The sequence below is a fragment of the Kogia breviceps genome, chromosome 9, assembly GCF_026419965.1.
Source record: "Kogia breviceps isolate mKogBre1 chromosome 9, mKogBre1 haplotype 1, whole genome shotgun sequence".
NCBI lineage: Eukaryota > Metazoa > Chordata > Mammalia > Artiodactyla > Physeteridae > Kogia > Kogia breviceps.
Genome location: NC_081318.1, coordinates 75863240 through 75885682, shown reverse-complemented (window position 1 = coordinate 75885682; position 22443 = coordinate 75863240). Strand labels below are relative to the sequence as shown.

Below are 22443 nucleotides of genomic sequence, written 5' to 3'. Positions count from 1 at the left end.
GGGAATTAAGCGTTATTAAAAATAAAATTGAGGGCTTCCCTGGTGGCGCAGTGGTTGAGAGTTCGCCTGCCAATGCAGGGGACACGGGCTCGTGCCCCGGTCCGGGAAGATCCCACATGCCGCGCAGCGGCTAGGCCCGTGACCCATGGCCACTGAGCCTGCGCGTCCGGAGCTAGTGCTCCGCAACGCGAGAGGCCACCACAGTGAGAGGCCCGCGTATCGCAAAAAAAAAAAAAACAATAAAAATAAAATTGACACAGTTGCCTCAGGGAGGAGTGAAGCAAGGAACTGTGACTTTTCATTCATTATAACCCCACCTGTGCATATATTATTTCAATAGTATTACATAGGGCAGAGAAAAGTAAGAGTGCGGAAAACATTCAAAATAAAAAGCCTACTAATTATGTAGACGATTCCAGTTTTTTCTGTTCCATCAGAATCCACTTGGAAAATATATAAAGGAACCAAGGTCAATAAAAGCTTATCTGGTGAATGAAAATCTTCAAAAGGACTGACGCGTTGGAAGGAGTCTGAAGTTGGTAGGTCTGGTGGACATTCGGTTAGAAGACGCGGAGGGTCAGAGCTCAGACGGCCCGCGTTGCTAGGCCGGGGCCACAGCAAATCCTCGCTGGGGGCGGGGCCACTTGACGTCATAGAGACGCTCCGCCTCCTTACGTCGCGAACTCCGGAGGCCAGAAGGTTTCTGGCGGCACCGGCGCCATTTTGCCGGAGCCTGCGACCGAGTGGGAGTGGAGTGGAGCGGCTGTTGTTGCCGACTCTTTCCTCCTCCCCACGGTCCAGTCAGCTGGTTGATTAGGCCATCGGCCCTCAAGCCGAGACCTGTCTCTTATTTAGTTCTGGGGAGTGCCTGGCCGACATGAGTGATGTAGAGGAGAACAACTTCGAGGGCAGAGTGAGTACAAAGCCGCGGGAGCCGTCTTCGGCGGCGGCCCGATGCTCGGGGTTTCTCTGGGACGAGCGCGGTCGGGCGGGGTTGCGGGGAGTTCTGCGGGGGCCCGCGGGGAGCAGCCTCTGGAGCCATCGAGGTCGCTTCTTCACATCCCAAGATGGCTTCTGGGTTACACTCTTGCCCCAAACACCACGGATAATCTCCCCTTCTCCCTTTCTTTGGAGACTGAAAGCTGGACCCCTGGGTCCGATTTCCCCCAGCGGTGCGCCCTGCCTTCTCCCCACCCCGAGGCTTCCTTATCTCTGTTCCGAGGTGTGGGTCCCGGTGGGGCGGGAGGAGACGGCAGGGAGTTCCCCCCGGCCGGATAGTGGTAGGTGCTTCCTGCGGTGGCGTTTCTGGCGACCCCGAGCATCGTAGAGGGTCTCGGGGTCGAAAGTGCGCGGGGCTGCTGTCCGGGCGGGGAGAAGCTGGCGTGGGACTAGCTGGGGCCTGTGTCTCCTTGGCTCTCTATTGCAGTGAGCGGCCGCGTCTCTGTTGGAACCGGCGGCGTTGCGTCTATAAAGGCGAAAGCCTTGAGGTTGAAGGTGGGACGAGCCTAATGAAGTGGTTAGTCAACGACCGCACCGACCCTTAAGCGTTCTTAAGACGAGAGCTGTGAGGGGAAAACTACGCGAGGAGCCCTTTTCCTTTAATGTCCCTTCTGCTTTCCTTTCACTTCAAAATGAATGTGGAAATGCTATAACGCCTTATTTTTCTAATTCCTTGATGTTGGGCTTTTTTATCTCTTTCTCTTCTTTATATCTCACCTTCTAATGCTTTTCTTCCTATGACCTTTCACCTCAACACTCACCACTCCTTTACAGGTTTTTACGGTAAAAAAAAAAAGGGAATCTTCTGTTTTAATCTTACATAACTGAACAAATTTCATGGCTCAGTATTTTTACTGTAGTTAATTCTATTCTCTTAACTCAGAACGTTACCTGAAAACTACCGGCCCTCTGTCTTCCATTTCTCTTCTCAACCCATCCCCCAGCAAAGAGGGCTCAAAGTTTTTCATTATTTTGGATGTGATGAATGTAAACATCACAAAGATACGTTATCCTCAGCTTAAAGATACTAGAACGTTTAGCAATGATTGGGTTATATTTCCGAAGTTACCCTCGTAGTGAAAATTGATGTGAGCTAGTGTAGAACCCTGAAAAGAAAACAGTCCCCAGGCAGCATTTTCTGGCTCTTGTGTTGGCATTCTGGTCACTAGGGGAAACTCATAAAAAACACTTCAGGTGTATGCTGGATGGAATGAATTTTGTCATTTTTTTAGAAGTTCATAAGATAAGCATCTGGAACCAGACAGTTAAATCAGAAGGTCAATTTAGGCTTTTCTTTTTGAGGTTAGAGACAAAGCTATCTTTAATGCCTTTAAGATTGGATTTCTTTAATAAAATCTGGAGCGTAGATATTAATGAATAGTTGAACCTGCTCATTTTTTAGGATGGGGTATTGATTGTCCCAACAGAAGTTTTTAAAATCATGTAATGGTATTTAGGTGGTCGTTAGTCATAAGCTGCTTCGTGTTTTGAAAATGTTAGGTAGTTATGGGAAGAAATTTTGTAGTCTGTTAATCTTCAGTTAACTTCAGTACAATTTGGGGCAGTTAATGTTTGTTTTGGTTTGTGGTGAAGTGAAGAGGACTACTGTTTTGGACCTTGTTTTCCTTTAAGTTCTTATTTTTTATGTAGTCATCAGGTTGAATTTGGCTAGTTCTAGATAATTGTTACCTTACCCATCTGAGAAACAAATAAATGTAAGATTCCCACCCAGTTTTAAGCTAAAATGCATGTAGGCATTAACAATTTATTTTAATAGAAAAAGGTTTTTACCTTTTCCTCGTCTTTTAGAGTGTTTGTGGTCATAGAAAATATTTTTTCACATGGGATACCCAAATGTGTTTTTAGTATTAATGAACTCCGATTGTATAATAAATACATTCAGCTGTTACCTTTTCTTTTTTTTTGGTAGGTTGAGGTATTTGTTTTTATTCATAATTGGGTGAAGAATTAAAATGCCAGAAACTTTTCTGAGGGTGTATGCTTTGTCGTTGTTGTTGTTGTTCTCTTAAAGCAGTTTCATATTCACCAGTGCTTTTGGTTTTTAAACTGTAGTGATCTTTTATCAACTAACCACAAACCAGCAATTTTAAAAGGTTTTATAGAATACAGTTGTGTTATCTTTGTATCTAAATGTAGTAACCTTTTAGAGAGCCTCAGAAAAAGGATTTTTAAGTAATGTTTCTGAGGTGTTTTAAGTAGTTATTATACTTCAAACTTTTTGACTAAAACAAATTAGAGAAAACATTGATAGGTCAGTATTCAGATTTCATTTGCTTTATGTACAGAATAAACAACACATTTTAACCCCATCTTATTGAAAAGATATTTAAAATTAGAGGGTAAGTTCCTAGAGACTGGAACATATTAAAGAAACAGGACTTGTACTAATAGTTCCTACTTGCAGGGGCTGGAGAACTCTTAGCATTTTAAGAAATTAAAAACTGAGGCCCAGAAGACCATGCAGCCAGAAATCTGAGATTTACAAGTCCCAGTCCATTGCTCATTGTATACTTAAACTATGCTGTGTATATATTTTGATTACTTTTTTTAAAGGAGCACACTGCACTTCAGTGTCTCAGAGCCATTAATGGAGTTTGCTGAAAACAATGACAGGAGCCTAATTTTCCATTATATATTAGTATCTCTTGCATTTTCAAAGGACTGGAGTAAAAGAGCTTTAGGAAAGAAAATGTAATTGGCCGAATTTTGTTATAAGTAACCCTAACAGTTAACCAACCAATTTCCCTTCTGCCTGGGGTGAAACTGTTGAGCATCCACTACCTTTTTAGTAAAGGCCAGGTGTTCTTGAGGGAAAGAGAGCTTGGAGTCTGATTTGAGATGACTGACAGCTCACATCTGGGTAAAAGTAAGTATATAATAATCAAGTGCTGTGTGATAGAATTAATAAGGAATTCAGAAAATAAAGCTGAGCAGTTTCGTGAGCTTAGAGGAAAGGGAAAGCTTTATCTCGTATGTAAAACTTATGCTGGACATTATGATAAGGGAAATACGAATATTGATTATAAGGATGAGACAAGGAAGAGGCTGCTGGACTAATGAGACATGATAGATTCGACTGTGTCGTCAGATAATGGAGGATTTTGAATTCTACATTTAGGAATTTGGACTTAATGGAATATGCAGTAAGGAGCCATCTATGGATTTTGAATTCTGGGAATGGCGAAATGAAAGGAATTTTAGCAAAGAACAGAGACTAATATAGGAAGACCAGCAGGGCACACTTGAAATATTTAAGGAAGGAGCTGATGAAAAATCTGATCTAAACTGGACAGCAGTGGGATGTAAAGAATGAGCGAGACATTTTTAAGGGATCCAGGAGAATAGTGGTGCCATTAAAATATCAATAAGTAGGTCCATTAAAGCAGTTTGCTTGGAACATGTATATCAAGTTAACAGAATTTTAAGCGGAAATGTCTTTTGGAGCTGGGAGTGAGGTTGGCACTTGATCTATGACTTTGAATGTCATCGTCAGAAAAAGAATACAACTTCAACTAAAATTCAACCTCAAAAAATTTTAGTGTCCTTGATAGAAATTAAGGGGAACAGAAATTAAGACTTTCTTGTTATTTTACTTATTCCCCTCTACCCCTAATTTTTTTTTGAACGAAACTTAGAAAAACGTAAAGTGCAATTTTTTTCTTTGACAGTGGCCCAGTGCTCTTAATAGAGGTTAAGGATTCTCTACCTTATAATTCCACAATTGTCTATGCTTTGTAGAATAGTTGAAGAGAAAGGATACTACTTACTCTGGCATCCTTTTTTCAGAGCTTATTCTGGCTTCTTGAGTAACTGGAATATTTTAAAGAGATTCCTAGTGTCCCCCTTCTTAATATATGAGATGATTACCTGGATGATAAAAGTGAAGAGCAAAACACATTTATCTGTATCAGTTTGGAATTTAAATTTCTCTGTGTTAAGATATTTTGTTGAAGAATAGCAGAAATGGGGGAAGTTTTGTTTTTTGGTGTTTTTTTTTTGCTTCTTTGAACCCTGTTTCGTAATAATAATAAGGGTGATGACTATGCCATTAAAAACCCAGCTTGGTGACTGGCTCCTTTTTTAAAAACAAAAAACCCTCTCCTTTCTTTTTTTTCTTTTCTTTCTTTCTTTCTTTTTATTTTTTTCAAAGAATACAAATAAGATTGAATCCCTGTTACAGATTAAGATTGTTAGCACTTTAACTTAAAAAAAAAAACACTTAGTTCAGCTTCTTCAGCAATTTAATTTTATATATCTCATCAACCTGTTGCAAAAGAGTAAGGCTTCCTTTTAGTAGGAGTCATATTAAACTTGGGGGATAGTCTTATGTGTCTTGGGTTTAATTTCTTTTCCCTAAAGTACTATGGTTTATCCAATTTTAATGCTTTTTTATTCCCCCATCCATTTAAGCAGAAAATTTGTAAAACATAAGGAGATGTTTTAACACTCAAATTTTTGTATTTGAGATTCTTTCACTGAAGGATGCTAATTTGCTCAATATAAGCAGAAGTTGGGATTTTTAAAAAGAGCAGTGCAACTGATCATACCCATGGTGCCTAACTAATTTTACAGATTTGTCGTAGATATTTTTTATGATTTGTACCATTCCTAAAATGATTATAAAGAGTCTTGGGATCTGAAAGAATATCAAGAGATTTAAATATTTAAGAATGAAAGTCATTTAAAAAAATACAGATAAACTTTGTTTATGGACTTAATTTTGTAAATGAACTGAGGTTACTTACTTATGGTATAGTGTGTAATATAACAGGTGTGAAATAACCATGAGTAATCAGCATAATAGTTTTTTAGAACTTGTGAACAGTGCGAAAACCTCTTTGATAGCATCAGTGGGTGCTCAGGCATCAAGTAACTAACCCTGGGACCTTTATAAAAGGTATATATCCACAAACTGAGTGAATTAATACTGATTGTTTGTTCACATGTCATAACCAATTTAGTAGAACTGAAGTGGAGGTGAGAAAATGGTAGCGATCAGAGGGGGAAAAGAATCAGTAAACACTAAAAAAAAAAGTTGAGAAGGGAATAACAGAAGGACGTGTGGTTTCCCCTCCCTCCTTTAACTTACTGCTGTATGTAGTTCTGTATAGTCCTTACTGTCTCATGATTTTCACCAAAGTGAGTGACTAGGCCTGACCAATCTGAGGTAGAAGAAAAGTTATGATTTTTTTCCTTGAAAGTAAATCCCTGTAGTGTTACTTATTCAAGATTTGTAAATACCCCATGACATTAGAAGATGAGAACAGAAGTAGGGAATTCTGTAACAGGTTCTTAGTAGTTTGTTTTAATATAGTTAAACCACTTTAGTCGTTTTACACTTGTTTCTGTACCTTTGAAGTTGCCACTTATACACTAGCTTTTTGGACATTACAATTGATCGTGGCATATAAGCCCACCGGTTTATGAGCCACATTTAAAATTTGTATAGAAGGGAATTCTCTGACAGTCCAGTGGTTAGGACTTCGAGCTTTTACTGCCGAGGGCGAGGGTTTGATTCCTGGACAGAAAATTAAGATCCCGCAAAGCCCTGTGGCACAGCCAAACTAAATAAATAAATAAAATTTGTACAGAAGATTTGTAGATTTTACAGGTAATTTCACAGTGTGACATGAGTTTAAATTTGTTTAACTGCCAATTCCTTAATAATTTGTCTAACACATTGCCAAAATTATTCCAAACTTTAGAGAATTTAAAGACATACAGGTTGGAATATGTGTGAGCCTTTGTAGATACAAAGACCACTTTAATCTTACTTAGAATGCAGCATACTGGTATGACTTTTTAAAAGGGGAAATTATCATTTAAAAATAGCTAATGTTATGAGCAATCGGTATTTTCTTTTTAAGAAATGGCTCTAATACCAGTTATGGATTAAAAAGAGAGTGAAAGTATTTCTTTTACAAGCCTAAGGATGAATCTGTAAAAGAAGCAGTCTATCATACTCGAAAGGAAGGAGGCAGAACTGCTGTTTCTTTAGACTGAAATGAAAGAAGTGAGTAAACAGAAGGTTTCCCTCAAATCCTAAAGAATGAAGTTCTTAGTACAATAAATATAAGTTATTTGGGTAATTTAAAATCCTCCCCACCCCCACATATAGTTTACCTAAATGCACTAGTATGTTTCTGTGGAAATCTCCAATTTCACAAAGTAGTAGGGAAATATAATTTTGAGAATTCGTTGTAAAAGCTTATACTATATTCATATAGACTTGAATTTCTGTAAACTTGGCATTGTTACTTGGCATTTGCCTTGCCATAATATTAGAGTGGGTTACAGCATAGCATTTATATTGGTTTATTTTAACGGGCTGTAAGTATTAAGCATACATATGGTCAGAATTTTTTTCCCATCTATAATATACTAGCTGTATTAAAAGACCCTGCAGTTATTGTTTGCTGTAGGAATCGTTCATGTTCGACAACATGAACATATTTAATAACCTTTTTCCTGGTTTAAAAAATAGTACTTGGTTATACTATTTTTATACATAGAAAGATAGTTCTTTGCTTGTATTGGATACACTATAATACTTTCTTAGTAATTGTAGTTAGCGCCTTCTTTTTGTTTTTGGCTGTGTCCTTCAGCTACCACCAGAGGCATCTTGTTAATAAAAAAATAGTTCAGAAAACAAAGGGACACTATTTAAGCAGGTTGTACTGTGAGATCTTTCTGCCTAGCTCCTGGTTTATAGTAGGTAAGGTAGACTGGAAGCCTCCTTAAGATATATTTCTGTTAAAATTCGTGATATTATTTGGTTGAGTCATTAATCTGCCCATTTCAAGTAGGTACTATATTTTTAATGGTTGGTGGGTCTAGATGCAGGTTCCTGAAGAATTTGCAGAACTTCTTGACTGGACAGCTTTAAGAGCAGGTTAAGTAGTCTCTAGTGAAACAGGACAGATAACACCCCTTCTCAATATTAAGTTTATTTTTCTCTTCGCAATTTCAATTCCGTTTCCAAATTCTGAATAGTTGTATGAATTTCTTTGGAAAAAGTTGAAATTACCATTTCATAATGAAGACAAGTCAAAGGTAGAAAAGGATAATCTAGCATTTGTCCATAAAGGGCTTATGGTTGCCTGATTTCCAATGCACAGTTTGGTGAAAGTGGCATTTATTTGGTTATCAGCCTTTGAGGAATGTTATTTTAAAACTGTGAATATGACCATGTGTGTTTGAAGACTAAACTACCAGTTCTTTACAATGACAGGCTGTTTGTTTGGTATTACAGTAAAAATAATTATGAAGATCAAAAGTTTTTTATGCTTTGCAGTTTATTCTCTAAGTTTACTGACAGTTCCTGATTTACTTTTTAGATAGATCAGTCTCTAAATTGCTTTTGGAAGTTAAAATTATTGACATCTTTATAAGTTAAAGGGAAGTTACTTTTTCTTAATCTTGAATGATTCTGGGGGAAAAAAATATGTAGTTTGAGGTTTCCCTGATATAAAAATTGAAGAGTAGGCAACAAAGGAGGTGTTAGGTATTTGTGACACCTTGGATAATAAAAAGCAAGCCTTCTTTTAAATTTGCTGATGTCTTTTGAAAAGATATTCTGTCATATCTTAATGCTTTTGTTACAAACTAAAAGGAAAATTGCATATTTTCCAATGGGTTGCTATACCAGAAATGGGATTTAAAATTTAAATTTTAAGTTGTTACGGAGTTACCTTGTTAACATTAATACCTAAAAAGTGGTTATTTTCACCACTACTGAATAATTTTCAACTATTGTTTTTATGATGGAAGGCTTAAACCTAATGTATAAAATTTTGATTTCTATCCTAAAAATTAAAGGTTTTAGAGTGTTACAGAACACAAAGCTTTCTATATGTATAACAAAGGCTGTGGTGATGTTTGTAGATTTATACCAGGGGATCTGTTTTATATGAGGGAAAGCCAAAAGGGAGAGGGGAATATATTTTTACCTAATGAATTATAGGTACTGAACTGGCCCATGAGACTTCAATTACAAGTGAATTAGCCATACTTTTGTTTTTTGTTTTTAGTCCTGAATATGCTGCTTTTACAGTTTCAGTGAATGAAAAAGCCTAAGTTGCTGTGCCTGCTCCAGGCATCTGTCCAGAAATTTAGAAAGTATCTGAGATGTGGTGAAAGACTTATTGTAGGTAAATAAATGGGAAAAGCTGATATTGAACAGAAAGGTAGCTATATATTTTGATTTTGTTTTCATCTGAAAAAAATAAATAGGCCTAGCAGCATTAGTACTGTCTTTGATGAATAAGTCTTTTGACATTAAACCTGAAGGAAAACTTTAAGGAAGTTGCGTGATAGTCTTAATAGCCTAAATGAAAATTGGTGCGAAATTGGGATTATTTTCACTAATAATCAAGGCTTAAGTGGACAGAGAAACCAAACTGTCCATGCTACTTTGGTCATAAGTGCTTCATGTCTATCAAATGTTAAAAAAAAAAAAAAAAAAAACAGGCTTTTAACCAGTGAATTTTCTGATAAAGGATATAGTTACTGAAGGGAGTATAATTATGCATAGCTGCATAAAATGTGCAAAAATTATGAACAGAAGAGGTAGGATAAACAAAGACCATGATACTAATTTTGTAATGTACGTTATATACTTCATTGGATAAAATAGAATTTTTAAAATGGCTCAGTTGCAAAAATACATCTACTACTAGGAATTTACAAGCCAAAGGGGAAATTTTTAAAATTTCATGCTTTCTTTTCCCCTTGGTTTTTTTCAGTATGCTTGTTTTATTTCAGGTTGTATCTTTCTGGTTAAGTCAGAGTGAGCAAAGATAGTGGTCACACAAAATCAGGAGATGGTAGTGATTTTACTAATTTTTTTTTTTACTTCTTTGAACCTCAACATGTGTCTTACAATGTGTGAGTTTAGATAGGTGTGTACAAATATTTCAGCCTTGATGCTTTACTTTAACTATATCTTGATACCTTAGCATGGCTTAGTGAAAGCTTATTTTAAGATCACTGGGCATCTTCAGGTTATAAATTAGTGAAAACTTAAGGCATAGGTGGGGGGGGTTACAGTTTGTTAGAGTTATGCTTGAATTAAGTATTTATATTAAAACTGTTCACGTTTTAGGAACTAGGATGAAACATGAAAGGGGAGGAGGGTGAAGAGTATGGTAAAAACATTTAGAGAAATTCAGTAAATTCTCTTTAATTGTTAGAAACTAGACTTTTGAACAACTTTAAAGATTATAAAATTGTTTTTTTAATAAACTAGTTATTTGCACTTTACCTGCTGGCTTTTCCATTTGGTAGATAACATTCTGAACTCCAGCAGAGTTTTATAATCCCCACGTGCTTAAATATACTAAATGTTCTTTTTCCATTAAGGTTAATGTTCGTGAAGAAATTGAAGAGTTTTTTCCAAGAATGTGGAAGATAAATCAAGATAAAAGAAGGCTAATGAAAAGTATTAAAGATCAGAAAATTAAAATTGAATGGGGGAAAAAATTGAACAGAAGATTGGTCAGATAGAAGCACTTGAATATTTTTTTTTAAGGCTATTTTGAATTGTTTGAATTGGGGAAGAATACACGAAGTATGAAAAATGAAAAACTCAATGAAGAATGAAGAGAAGTAGAAAGCAAGAGTGAAGTAGAATTAAAAGAATCTGGAAGAATGAATGGGTCCTAGGTTAAGTAAATGTATGGTTTATGTTCCAGTGTCTGTATGATCAAGTTGTAGATGAATTTGCATGATTACTTAGTTAATAGAGAATTGGTGATCTGGTTCAAGTAGGGAATTACTGAGGACAGTTAGCAGTATTAACAATGGGTTATTAATGAGCTGAAATTTTTTTCTGGAGGGTGTTGCCTAACCATTTGTTTTTCAGGAGCAATCAATATAAATAATTACGGTACTTTAAATGTTAGGTGTTAGGCATCTACGTGACCAGTGCCATTTGTAATACTGTCTTCTTTGTTAGGAGTCTCGCTCTCAGTCAAAATCTCCAACGGGAACTCCTGCTCGTGTAAAATCGGAGAGCAGGTCAGGATCTCGTAGTCCATCAAGAGTTTCCAAACACTCTGAATCCCATTCTCGATCAAGATCAAAATCCAGGTAAGTGTGTTTAAAATAATATGTAAGTATGTTTAAAATGCTTTTCTTGGATTTTTCAGGGCGAAGTGGTTTTTACCAAATCCCTCATTTTTGTTGCATTTTTTTGTGGAAATTTCACTGAAGACTCAAAATCATGAAGTTGTCTTTTTTTTTAAGCTATGGTTTAGAAATGAATGATACATAATAGATACAAAGACTTAGATAGGGTAGAATCTTCCCTTCGTCCATTAATCTATCTGATGCTAACTGTTAATACAAATTAAATATGTGTTTGATTTAAATGTGCTTGGCATTTGAAGGTTAATGTTTGATTTTATTTCAATAATATTTGCACAACAAAAAGGTAATTTTCTCTATTGGAGACTTGGCATGCAGTTTAGTGCAGAGATGGTTGATGTATGTATGTTGTACTGGTTATCAGAATGATTTGAGAAGATTTTTCAAATTTCACCTTCCAGCTACATCCTTTCCCTGAAGATTCTAACTAAGTAGGTCCAGCCTGGAACTCTGGTCAGATACATTTGGCAGGAAGTGGTCCTGGAGTGATTCAGAGCCCCAGCCAGTACCACTTACACTGATTAAAACAAAGACTCTAGTGAGCCACTGCAGGGCTCACTGTATCAGATGTCCCAAGTGTACTGGTGTGCGGAAGAAACAGTGAAAAACAACCTGGGACTTCCCTGGTGGCGCAGTGGTTAAGAGTCTGCCTGCCAATGCAGGGGACACGGGTTCGACCCCTGGTCCGAGAATATCCCACATGCTGCAGAGCAATTAAGCCTGTGCAACACAACTACTGAGGCTGCGCTCTAGAGCCCACAAGCCACAACTACTGAAGCAGTGCCCCTAGAGCCCGTGCTCTGCAACAAGAGAAGCCACCGCAATGAGAAGCCCGCGCACCGCAACGAAGAGTGGCCCCTGCTTGCCACAACTAGAGAAAGCCCGCGTACGAAGACCCAACACAGCCAAATAAATAAACAAATAAATAAAATTTAAAGTAAATAAATAAAAACAACCTGGACAGTCGGTTTGATAAGTCATTGTAATTTCTTCTTTAAAGAGGTAATTTATGTCTTTGAATAGAGTGAGATTGCAAGAGGGCATGAGACAGAAGAATCACTTAAAAGTCTGTACTTTTCCTGCGATCCACAGCTATGTCTTTTTCTCTGTTGTATCCAGGATCCAGCTTAGTGCTTGATTTGCTAACCTCTCTACGTATTTAATGGAATCCACATGTGCAGAATAGTGCTAGATAGAATTCAGGTGTAGAAACAGAAGTGAGGACATTTTCATTTTAGGACTTTTGCACTTGCTGCCCTTAGCCTAGAATTCTCTTCCATCAAGATATTCTCATATCACTTGATGCAGTTCTCTGCTCTTGTATCACTGGAGAGCATTAAATACTATGCACACTCTTTATTCCCTTATTCCTAATTTTTTTCATAATATTTATCACTATCTGACTTAGAGAAAAGGTAAGCAGTCCTGAAAGGTTTTAAATTAATGTCACTTTTTGTTAGTATAGTCCTCCCTCAGTATCTGTTGGAGGAGGATTGGTTCTCCTGCGGATACCAAATCTTCAGATGGTTAAGTCCCTTATATAAAATGGCATGGTACAGTCAGCCCCCCACACGAAGGACAACTGCATTTAAATGTAACTATTAATATTTTATGGACAATTTGTCTTATTAATTTTTTTTATTTTTTAAATTGAAGCTATAAATTGGTGCTAAGGAAAATAGGAAATATCCTGTTTGGTATTCATATAAAACACAAGTTATTTTCTTGTTTCTCCCCCACCCCGGCCAGTGAATAATTTCTTGTAGATAGTAGGCCATTCATATTATTTTCATTCCCACTCAAGATTGTTTGCCTCCTTTCAATAAAGCTGTACTCTAAGCTTCATACACAAGATTTGTCCCAGTCCTTTTCGTCATCTTCATTTTCATTCCTTGCTTTATAAGTATCCTAATTCCTAGCAAATTATACTCTTTTGCAATTCTCTAATCACATTTCCATGACTTCTTGCTAAGGAACCTTTGTTCTTGGTATTCCTAGAACACTTTTCCCCTGTCTGCCTAGTAGAATCTTAAGTCTCCTAGCTTTATTGTTTAAACTTTCTGGCCCTTAGCATTTATATCATTTATTGAATGCCTCATAGAATTTATTTTGTATGATTTTCATGACTGGGTGTTTCATTCTGGGTGTTTAAGGATAGATCATATGAATAGTAATAAGAAATGGCATTTTCTTTGCATTAATAGGCAAAGAAAAAGGACTGTGAGCAATTGGAAATAATCAGGTAGGAGATGAACTAGGGAATCAGCAGTAGAGAGATTGGCGAGATGCTGTAGAAAGCTTGAAGAAATGAAGACCATTAGACATGAAGACTATTATTAGTTTAGTGGGGATTTAGGTTGTGACGAGTTAATTTAGCAGATGCTAGATTGCAGCAGCCTAAGGAAAGACTGGAAAGGATATTTAACAGTGGAGGGAATATAGGACTATTTTGAAAATGTGATAAGAATCAAGTGATTTTATTGAGATGGTAATGGTAGTTGGTGGTTTGTCTTTGTCTTTTGTGTGGTGAAATACACAAAATTTATAGTCAACCATTTTTCCATGTATGGTTCACTGGTATTAAATGCATTCATATTGCTGTGCAACCATCACAGCCATCCGTCTCCATAATTCTTTTTGTCTTGTAAAACTGAAGTTCTACCCATTAAATAATGACTCTCATTCTCCTCCCAGCCGCTGACAACCACCATCTTATTTCTATCTCTATGATTTTGACTGTTCTTAAGTACCTCATCTAAGTGGAATCACACAGTATTTGTCTTCTTATAACTGGCTTATTTCACTTCGCCTAATGTCCTCAAGGTTTATCCATGTTGTAGAATATTAAAGAATTTTCGTTCTTGTGCTAGTTGATTTTTTTCTTTCTTAAGAAGGTGGAGCCTTAATGTGTTTGTAAGGTAAGGTGGGAAGAGTGCATTTAGAAGGGATAGACTGGGAAAAAGGAGGAGATGTAGTGAGGAAGAATACATTTTCCTCTGAAAGGGGAAACAAGCTGAGAATAAGCAGGGATATATATACGCATAGTTCCTTGGCATTGTCAAAAGTTCGGAAAGCGAAAGTAAAACCAATGAATCATGAACATAATTAGTAAAAATTTACTGTACACATACCAAAAAGACACTTTGCAAACTGGGAGCACTCCAACCAAACATGGAATGAGGCTTAGTGAGTGGTGTGTTGTTACAAAGCAGCTTATATGGTGAGCAGGCAGTGTCTTCACAGTATTTGGTGATTATGGTAAATTAATGACTGACCTGGTTTTGTCTGCTCAGGGAACCTTCATTTGATGTCTGTTTGCTTTTGATTTTAACAGTGTTAGCCATTTTGTTCCAGTATTTTTACCTAAATTTATTTCTCTCAAAGGTCGAGGTCAAGGAGGCATTCTCATAGACGTTATACTCGATCCAGATCCCATTCTCACTCTCATAGGAGACGATCTCGAAGTAGGTCCTATACACCAGAATACCGGCGTCGCAGGAGCCGAAGTCATTCTCCAATGTCTAACCGGAGAAGACATACAGGCAGCAGGGTATGTGTTTTTTAAAAGTTAATGAGGGACTTCCCTGGTGGTCCAGTGGTTAAGAATCCACCTTCCAGTGCAGGGTATGCAGGTTCGATCCCTGGTCAGGGAACTAAGATCCCACATTCTGCAGGGCAACTAAGCCCATGCTCTAGAGCCTGCACGCCACAACAGAGATTCCGAGTGCTGCAACTAAGACCTGACGCAGCCAAATAAATTAAAAAAAAAAAAAAGTTAATGAAAGCTTATTTTGTCTTTCCTTTGTATTTAGTCATAGTATAATATCTTTTATGGGAGCTAGAGCACTGTTTAAAAGTGGTACTCCAGAAACATCCTTGGCTGTATGAATATTGTTTATATGCATTCAAGTGTTTTCTTTTTTTTTTAATGTATTCCAGTTTTATACACTGACTACAATCACATTTATTTATTTATTTATTTGCGGTACGCGGGCCTCTCACTGCTGTGGCCTCTCTCGTTGCAGAGCACAGGCTCTGGATGCGCAGGCTCAGCGGCCATGGCCCACGGGCCTGGCTGCTCCACGGCACGTGGGATCTTCCCGGACCGGGGCACGAACCTGTGTCCCCTGCATCGGCAGGCGGACTCTCAACCACTGCGCCACCAGGGAAGCCCAAGTGTTTTCTTTTTTTGACAAAATTTTGAGTTGTTAAAAGAAATTTGGGGACTTCCCTGGTGGCTCAGTGGTTAACAATCCGCCTGCCAATGCAGGGGACACGGGTTTGAGCCGTGGTCCAGAGAGATCCCACGTGCCGCGAAGCAGCTAAGCCCTCGTGCCACAGGTACTGAAGCCTGCGTGCCTCGAGCCCATGTGCTTAGCCTGTGCTCCGCAACAAGAGAAGCCCATGCACCGCAATGAAGAGCAGCCCCTGCTGACTACAACTAGAGAAAGCCCATGCGCAGCAACAAAGACCCAACACAGCCAAATATAAATTAATAAAATAAATAAATTTATTTTTAAAAAAGAAGGAAATTTGGGAAGAAGCAATATGTTCCAAGAATTGAAATGAAAAGCTGAGTTGAAAATACTGAGATTAAAAGTTATACCGTGGGAAGGGGGTAGCAAGGAAATAGCAAAAGCTCTGTAGTAATAATAATAGCTAACACTTACATTGAGCAATGTGCAAAGTTCCTCAATGAAGTAATACTTTTAATCTCTGAGTCAATTACCTTATTATTGATAAGGAAATTGAGTTTTGGATATGTGACATTGGGGTTTGTATTTAACCATGGTGGAGTCTGCTATTATTTAATAATGATTTGAAATTTGCACGTTAATTTTTCAAATCTGGATTGTGGGAACCTTGAAAGATTATCCTTGCTAAAGAATGAAAATTGAGGAGAATCTAATCAGCAATTGCAGATGAAGTCAACGTTGAGTACAAATCTATAAGGGATATAAAACATTTGAATAAACTAAAAATATGGCATTTAACTAAGGATGAATTCTTAGGATATGTTCTGAAAATTGCTGGGCTAGAAAGTTAGGGACATTTTTATTCAGGATGCAGCCTGAAGTATATTCTAAAGAAGGCTTGAGTGTACTATGAACTGTAAAATACAGCTCGCCTGTTTTTTTTTCTTTTAAATTCTTGTTTCCAAGTGACTTGAAACAATATAGTCTTTGTGTATTGGGTGAAGTGTTCTAAGCAGAGTATTTCTGTGTGTTTTTATTTTAATTTGGAGCTTAAAGTTAAATAACATCTTTATTCAACAGGCAAATCCAGATCCCAACACTTGTCTAGGAGTGTTTGGCCTCAGTTTGTACACAACAGAGAGAGATCTTCGTGAAGTATTTTCTCGATACGGACCATTGAGTGGTGTCAATGTGGTTTATGACCAGCGAACTGGACGATCACGAGGATTTGCTTTTGTTTATTTCGAGAGAATAGATGACTCAAAGGAGGTAATTTTGTTTTTGTAATTATTTGTCATTTTGAAAATTTTCTGATGTGCATTATTTAGTATTGAGTTACTGTTAAAAGCTGATTTATAGGGCTTCCCTGGTGGCGCAGTGGTTGAGAGTCCGCCTGCCGATGCAGGGGACACGGGTTCGTACCCTGGTCCGGGAAGATCCCACATACCGCGGAGCGGCTGGGCCTGCGCGTCCGGAGCCTGTGCTCCGCAACGGGAGAGGCCACAACAGTGAGAGGCCCGCGTACCGCAAAAAATTTTAAAAAATTAAAAAAAATTCTAAAAAAAAAAAAGCTGATTTATAAACTCCCAGTTCCATAAACATTATGTTCTCTTTCATTGTCTGACATGAGTTAAACTCTACCTCTCAGTATTAGAATTGGAATGGCCAGTTTCACTTTCCAGCTAATACTCTCTGGTATAGGCATATCTTTATTGAAATCCGGTTTTGTAAAGTGAGGTTATGTGTTTGAAAGTTAATGGAAAAGGTGAAGTATATATAAGTGTTCTCTTTTGAATAACCCTTATTCATGCCCCAAGCAAATTCTTACATTGACCTTTTAAAGGAATTGTGTTTAGGGCTTTCCTGGTTGCCCAGTGGTTAAGAATCTGCCTGCCAATGCAGGGGACACGGGTTCAAGCCCTGGTCCGGGAAGATCCCCCATGCTGCAGAGCAGCTAAGCCCGTGCGCCACAACTACTGAGCCTGTGCTCTAGAGCCCGTGAACCACAACTGCTGGGCCCACATGTGACAACTACTGAAACCCACGTGCCTACAGGTCGTGGTCAGCAACAAGAGAAGCCATCGCAGTGAGAAGGTCGCGCACTGCGACAAAGACCCAATGCAACCCCAAAAAAAGAAAAAGGAAAAAAAAAAAGAATTGTGTTTAGGTTTAATCTGTTTAATTTTTGTAAGTGTCTAATTAGCTCCCTGTCTATACAGAGCTTTGTTTATCTATTCTCTTAAAATTCATCTACCATTCTGTTCTATAAATGAAAAATAATACATGGAAAGAATTGGTACGTCTTCATTTTTGTTTAGTGCCGTTCTTAATTTGCCTAACAAAATGATCCTGATCAGTGTCAGGGATTTGAAATAGTGCTATTCTAATGTTCTAGGTAATGGATTATAGAGGAAGCAGTAGGCTTGCCTCATCTATATTGACTGAATTAGAAAATTCCATTTTAAGGAATTTTTGAAGGTCATTTGTTAAAGAAATGGAAGGTACTGGCCTTTTTTGTACCATTTTACACATGACAGTAGTTGGCTATAGGTCATTATTGCTCTTTGCATCAACAATGTTTGATTGCGGTATAAGCAGTCGTAATAAAAGAGTATCTTTCAAAATTAATAGATGCTATTGATATTTGGTGGTAGAGGCCAGGGATGATACTAAACATCCTACAGTGCACAGGATAGCCACCCGCAACGGAATTAGCAGGCCTCAAATGTATCAATAGTGGTGTGGTTGAAAAACCCTGGATAATTGTAATAAAATAATGCTCTGAGTTAAGGCATTTATGTTATAGACATTATGATAGACACAGTAATGGGTTTTTTTACTGTTACATGTTTGTGATTGGTTTATTCCTGTTCTCAATTAAGGGATAAAGGTGTAAATTTAGAAATACCAGGATATCTGACCTGAAGTGAAAGTTTGCAAAGTGCAAACAATATCATAATTAAACATTTTTTAAATATTAAACTTGTTTGTCCAGTCTTTTCACACACCTCCTCCTCTTAGGTTTATTTCTGGATAAGATAAAATAAAAATGGCAACTTTGCTTAGTTCTTGAGAACTTTGTATAATATGTTAAAGTGGTTGGATTCATTTTTGCATTTATTGGTATTAGTACCAAAGGGCAACAAAGTGTTAAGGCATGTGAACACAGACATAAAGATAGCACTTGCTAGCCGATTAAGAAGTTCCTTTATATTTGGAGTTCACTAGGTGGCAGTGTGTTACTTAAGGAATGGCTTGACAATTTTAGACTTGTCCACTGAGTTGCAGCTTCTGCTTTGAGTTGCTCAGACTGAAGCTAGTTACTGAAGCCTCAGAATTCTGCAGGCTTCCCTGGTTGTGTGGTTCCTTCTTTATGGCTGTAGCTGCCCCTAATCTTTCAGCAGAGGCCTGCTTAAGTGTCCATGTGTACGTTGAAAACTCAGTACTATTGACATGCGTATAGCAGGGATTAATACATCAAATCCTAGCCCTTCTTACTTGAGAAAGAAGTGTTTAGGGCTTCCCTGGTGGCGCAGTGGTTGAGAATCCGCCTGCCGATGCAGGGAACACGGGTTCGTGCCCTGGTCCGGGAAGATCCCACATGCCGCTGAGTCGCTGGGCCCGTGAGGCATGGCCGCTGAGCCTGCGCGTCCGGAGCCTGTGCTCCGCGATGGGAGAGGCCACAAGAGTTAGAGGCCCGCGTAGCACAAAAAATAAAATAAAAATTTTAAAAAAAAAAAGAGAGAATTTTAATTTTTGAAATTTCAAATGAAAAATGTGTTAAATTTTTTGCAGTTTTGATAGTTTCTCCTTGGTGAATTATGCATGACTTTCTGTGCCTGTTCTCCTTTATAGGCTATGGAAAGGGCAAATGGAATGGAGCTGGATGGTAGAAGAATTCGTGTAGATTATTCTATCACCAAGAGAGCGCACACACCTACACCAGGCATATACATGGGCAGACCAACTCAGTAAGATTTCAAGTTTCCTAAGCTGAATTTTAGGAGCCAGAAATGTGTGCAAAATTTTGATTAATCAAAAGATAAACTTCTTTTCTCTATAATTTGAATTGAAAGTTATTTAATATGACTATGTATTCTCTGAATCGTTATATTTCCTTAATTTTTTATATGTATATTTGAGCATGTGGAGAAATTAAAACTATTGAAGTGCATTCCTGGCTATTTTCTTGTACTACAGAAATAGAAAAAATATTAAATACTAGAAATTTGTTGTATGCTTTTAAATATTCTCTTAATGTTTATGTGTCCTTGGAAGCCTCTGTGTATATGGAATGGTTTTACTGATACTAATGTTTTCTTTTTTAAAAAGCCAGTTTTGCCTTGTGTACAACATAAATAGGGACTTTTATAAAAGTTTTTTAATATGATATAACCAAAGGCAGTATTTCTTAAGAGTGAAAGAAGAAATACAGGCTTTCATTTAATGTGAAGCCTCTTGGGAAAATATAGGATTTGACAAGGAGAGCCTACTGAAAATAGTAGTAATAGTGAAAATAATGTCCACTGGGCTTCCCTGGTGGCGCAATGGTTGAGAATCTGCCTGCCAGTGCAGGGGACACGGGTTCGAGCCCTAGTCTGGGAAGATCCCACATGCCGTGGAGCAACTGGGCCCGTGAGCCACAATTACTGAGCCTGCGCATTGGAGCCTGTGCTCCGCAACAAGAGAGGCCGCGATAGTGAGAGGCCCGCGCACCGCAATGAAGAGTGGCCCCCGCTTGCTACAAATAGAGAAAGCCCTCGCACAGAAACGAAGACCCAACACAGCCATAAATAAATAAACAAATTTTTTTTAAAAGAAAGAAAATAATGTCCCTATGATTAGGAGTTGGGAAAAGAGCAGGAAAAAGAGGGCTTAGAGTTTAAATTCACTGCCAGAGGTTTGAACGGCAGACCTTGAAATTTTTTTAGCACTGGACCTCAGTTCTCTTTGGTATTCAGGGTTGGTTACTTTTAAATTCTTGATATTTATTAACTGCTTTTGAAGTAGTCATAGGACATACGTCTTAGCATTTTGGTACTTTTTCACCTTATGGAAAAAGCACGATGCTTTTTTCACCTTATGGAAAAGGTCTTGCTGATTTGGATAGTGCGTTAATAGAAGAGCATTTTATAGTTTGGAGAGTTTCGTGAAATTATTCCTGGTTATTTATGTTATACATATGAAGCAAATGCAGAATACCATGGGAGTCAGCAAAGTGAGACGTGGAAGTAATTGGCATGAAAGGGTTATCTCTTCTTTCTCGTCAATCTCCCTTCCTTCCATTTTATTTAAGCATCCATTTATATTAAACAGTGACAGAAGGTAATCATTCACACTGATGTAGAGTTTTCACATTTTTCTGTAGCAGTGGTGGTGGAGGCGGTGGTGGTGGAGGTGGAGGTGGAGGAGGTGGCAGACGTCGAGATTCTTACTATGATAGAGGATATGATCGTGGGTACGACAGGTACGAAGACTATGATTACCGGTACAGGTATGTTTTAACTTAGGATTTCTGTTCTAAGTTAGATGATAGTAGTAGTGTTTGGCACTTTTAATTTATGTTTAATGTGTATTAATAAAAATATTTAAAATATGGGGCTTCCCTGGTGGTCCAGAGGTTGAGGCTCTGCGCTTTCAGCGCAGGGGACACAGGTTTGATACCTGGTTGGGGAACTAAGATAAGATCCCACATGCTGCACAGCGTGTGCATGCATTAAATAGATGTTATATGATGCTTTCTTAAAAGTAGGAAAAATGATTTTTCTCAAGACCAAGAAAAGAGGTTAATTATCTGTATTGGCCAATACTGTTCTAGTATCTTTGGCACATGGAAAACTTAATAGCTTTCATCTTATGTCCATTATTATTTTGAATGATGGAATTTTTGGCTTTATCTGCCTCGGTGTGGTGATTATGTGAAATGCTGAATAATCTTTTATTTCCTACAGAAGAAGATCGCCTTCTCCTTACTATAGTCGGTACAGATCACGATCAAGATCTCGTTCCTATAGCCCAAGTACGTACACTTTTGCTTTTGTTGGATTAAGGACCTCATTTCTAATTAATGGTTTATTTTAGAAAATTAAGGTATATAGTGACTGTTAACAGTTGGGAAAATATTAGGCAAGTCAAACTATAATTCTCATTTGACTAAAAAAAAAATTTTTTTTTTTACTCTTTTCCAGGACGCTATTGATAAACAGAGTGGTTGCAGTTGAGGACATCTTTTTCTTTCTTTTTTTCCCTTTCTCTTTTTTTGTTTAATTCTGGATTTCCCCAAGCTTCTAATCCTTCCTACTCCTTAAAAAAAGAACCCTTAAAAACATCTTTGGTTTATTTAGCATCTACACTTTGTCGATTGTATTGCTGTTTTCACCCCTTTTATTATATTCTTAAAGATGTAATTGTTGTCATTTTGAGTAGTTAAACATCTTGAGTAAAACAAGGAACCCCCCCCAGTGTTAACGCTTCTGTAAATGGTTTTTTGTTTGTTTGTTGCTTTTATAGAAAATTAACTCCTGCCTAATCGAATGAGGAAAGAAATGATCATTTTAAAGCTTCTTTTGTGTTAGATATTGTATTAGACATGGTATTAGAGAGCTGCATTTACTACAAACTCCTTTTTAAACTTTCTTTTGGGGAAGTTAGTAACATAAAGTAGTTCAGTCATGTCAGGTTTGTCTGGGGTGGCATGGAGCAATCAAATAATTGAGTGTAGAAAGTTTGAAGCTATAGAAGAAAACACTTGGTCATTTCTTTTGAAGAACGGAATTTTTGAACCCTAAAAATTGTGTCTTTTTTTAGAGATGGAAAGCTTGTGGACTCTTACAAAACATGTTGTATTTAAAATACATTTGTTAAAACTTAAAAACGTAAAGTTTGATTTTTGTGTTGAAATTTTTGAAGTTTAATCAGTGAAGGACAAGCCTTATTATTTATTATTTAGAGCAGTTGTATGCTTTGCTGTTAGAAATTTTGGTATTGGGGAAATGGTTTAAGTAGGCTGTTGTATAGAGTCTTTAGAAATAGTGAGGGGAAGGGTAGTCTCCTTTCAAATAAAAGTTAATTTCTTTGAAAA

The 22443-nt window shown here is 37.6% G+C and overlaps 1 protein-coding gene across 9 annotated transcripts; it reads left to right on the top strand.

The window, feature by feature from the left end:
• Window positions 1-660: 660 nt before the first annotated feature.
• TRA2A (transformer 2 alpha homolog) lies at window positions 661-22443 on the top strand. 9 transcript variants are annotated; one of them, XM_067042680.1, is made up of 10 exons: window positions 684-913; window positions 1427-1516; window positions 10381-10694; window positions 10976-11109; window positions 14551-14716; window positions 16443-16631; window positions 19218-19333; window positions 20731-20856; window positions 21314-21381; window positions 21551-22443. In XM_067042680.1, exons 5-10 carry the CDS (start codon window positions 14684-14686, stop codon window positions 21559-21561), a joined length of 543 nt encoding a protein of 180 aa, XP_066898781.1. In that variant the 5' UTR covers window positions 684-913; window positions 1427-1516; window positions 10381-10694; window positions 10976-11109; window positions 14551-14683; the 3' UTR covers window positions 21562-22443. The 9 variants fall into 9 exon arrangements, with proteins under 9 accessions (XP_058930163.1, XP_066898780.1, XP_066898781.1 ...); XM_067042683.1 differs by having other exon boundaries at window positions 700-913; window positions 10381-10683; XM_067042679.1 differs by lacking the exon at window positions 1427-1516 and having other exon boundaries at window positions 679-913.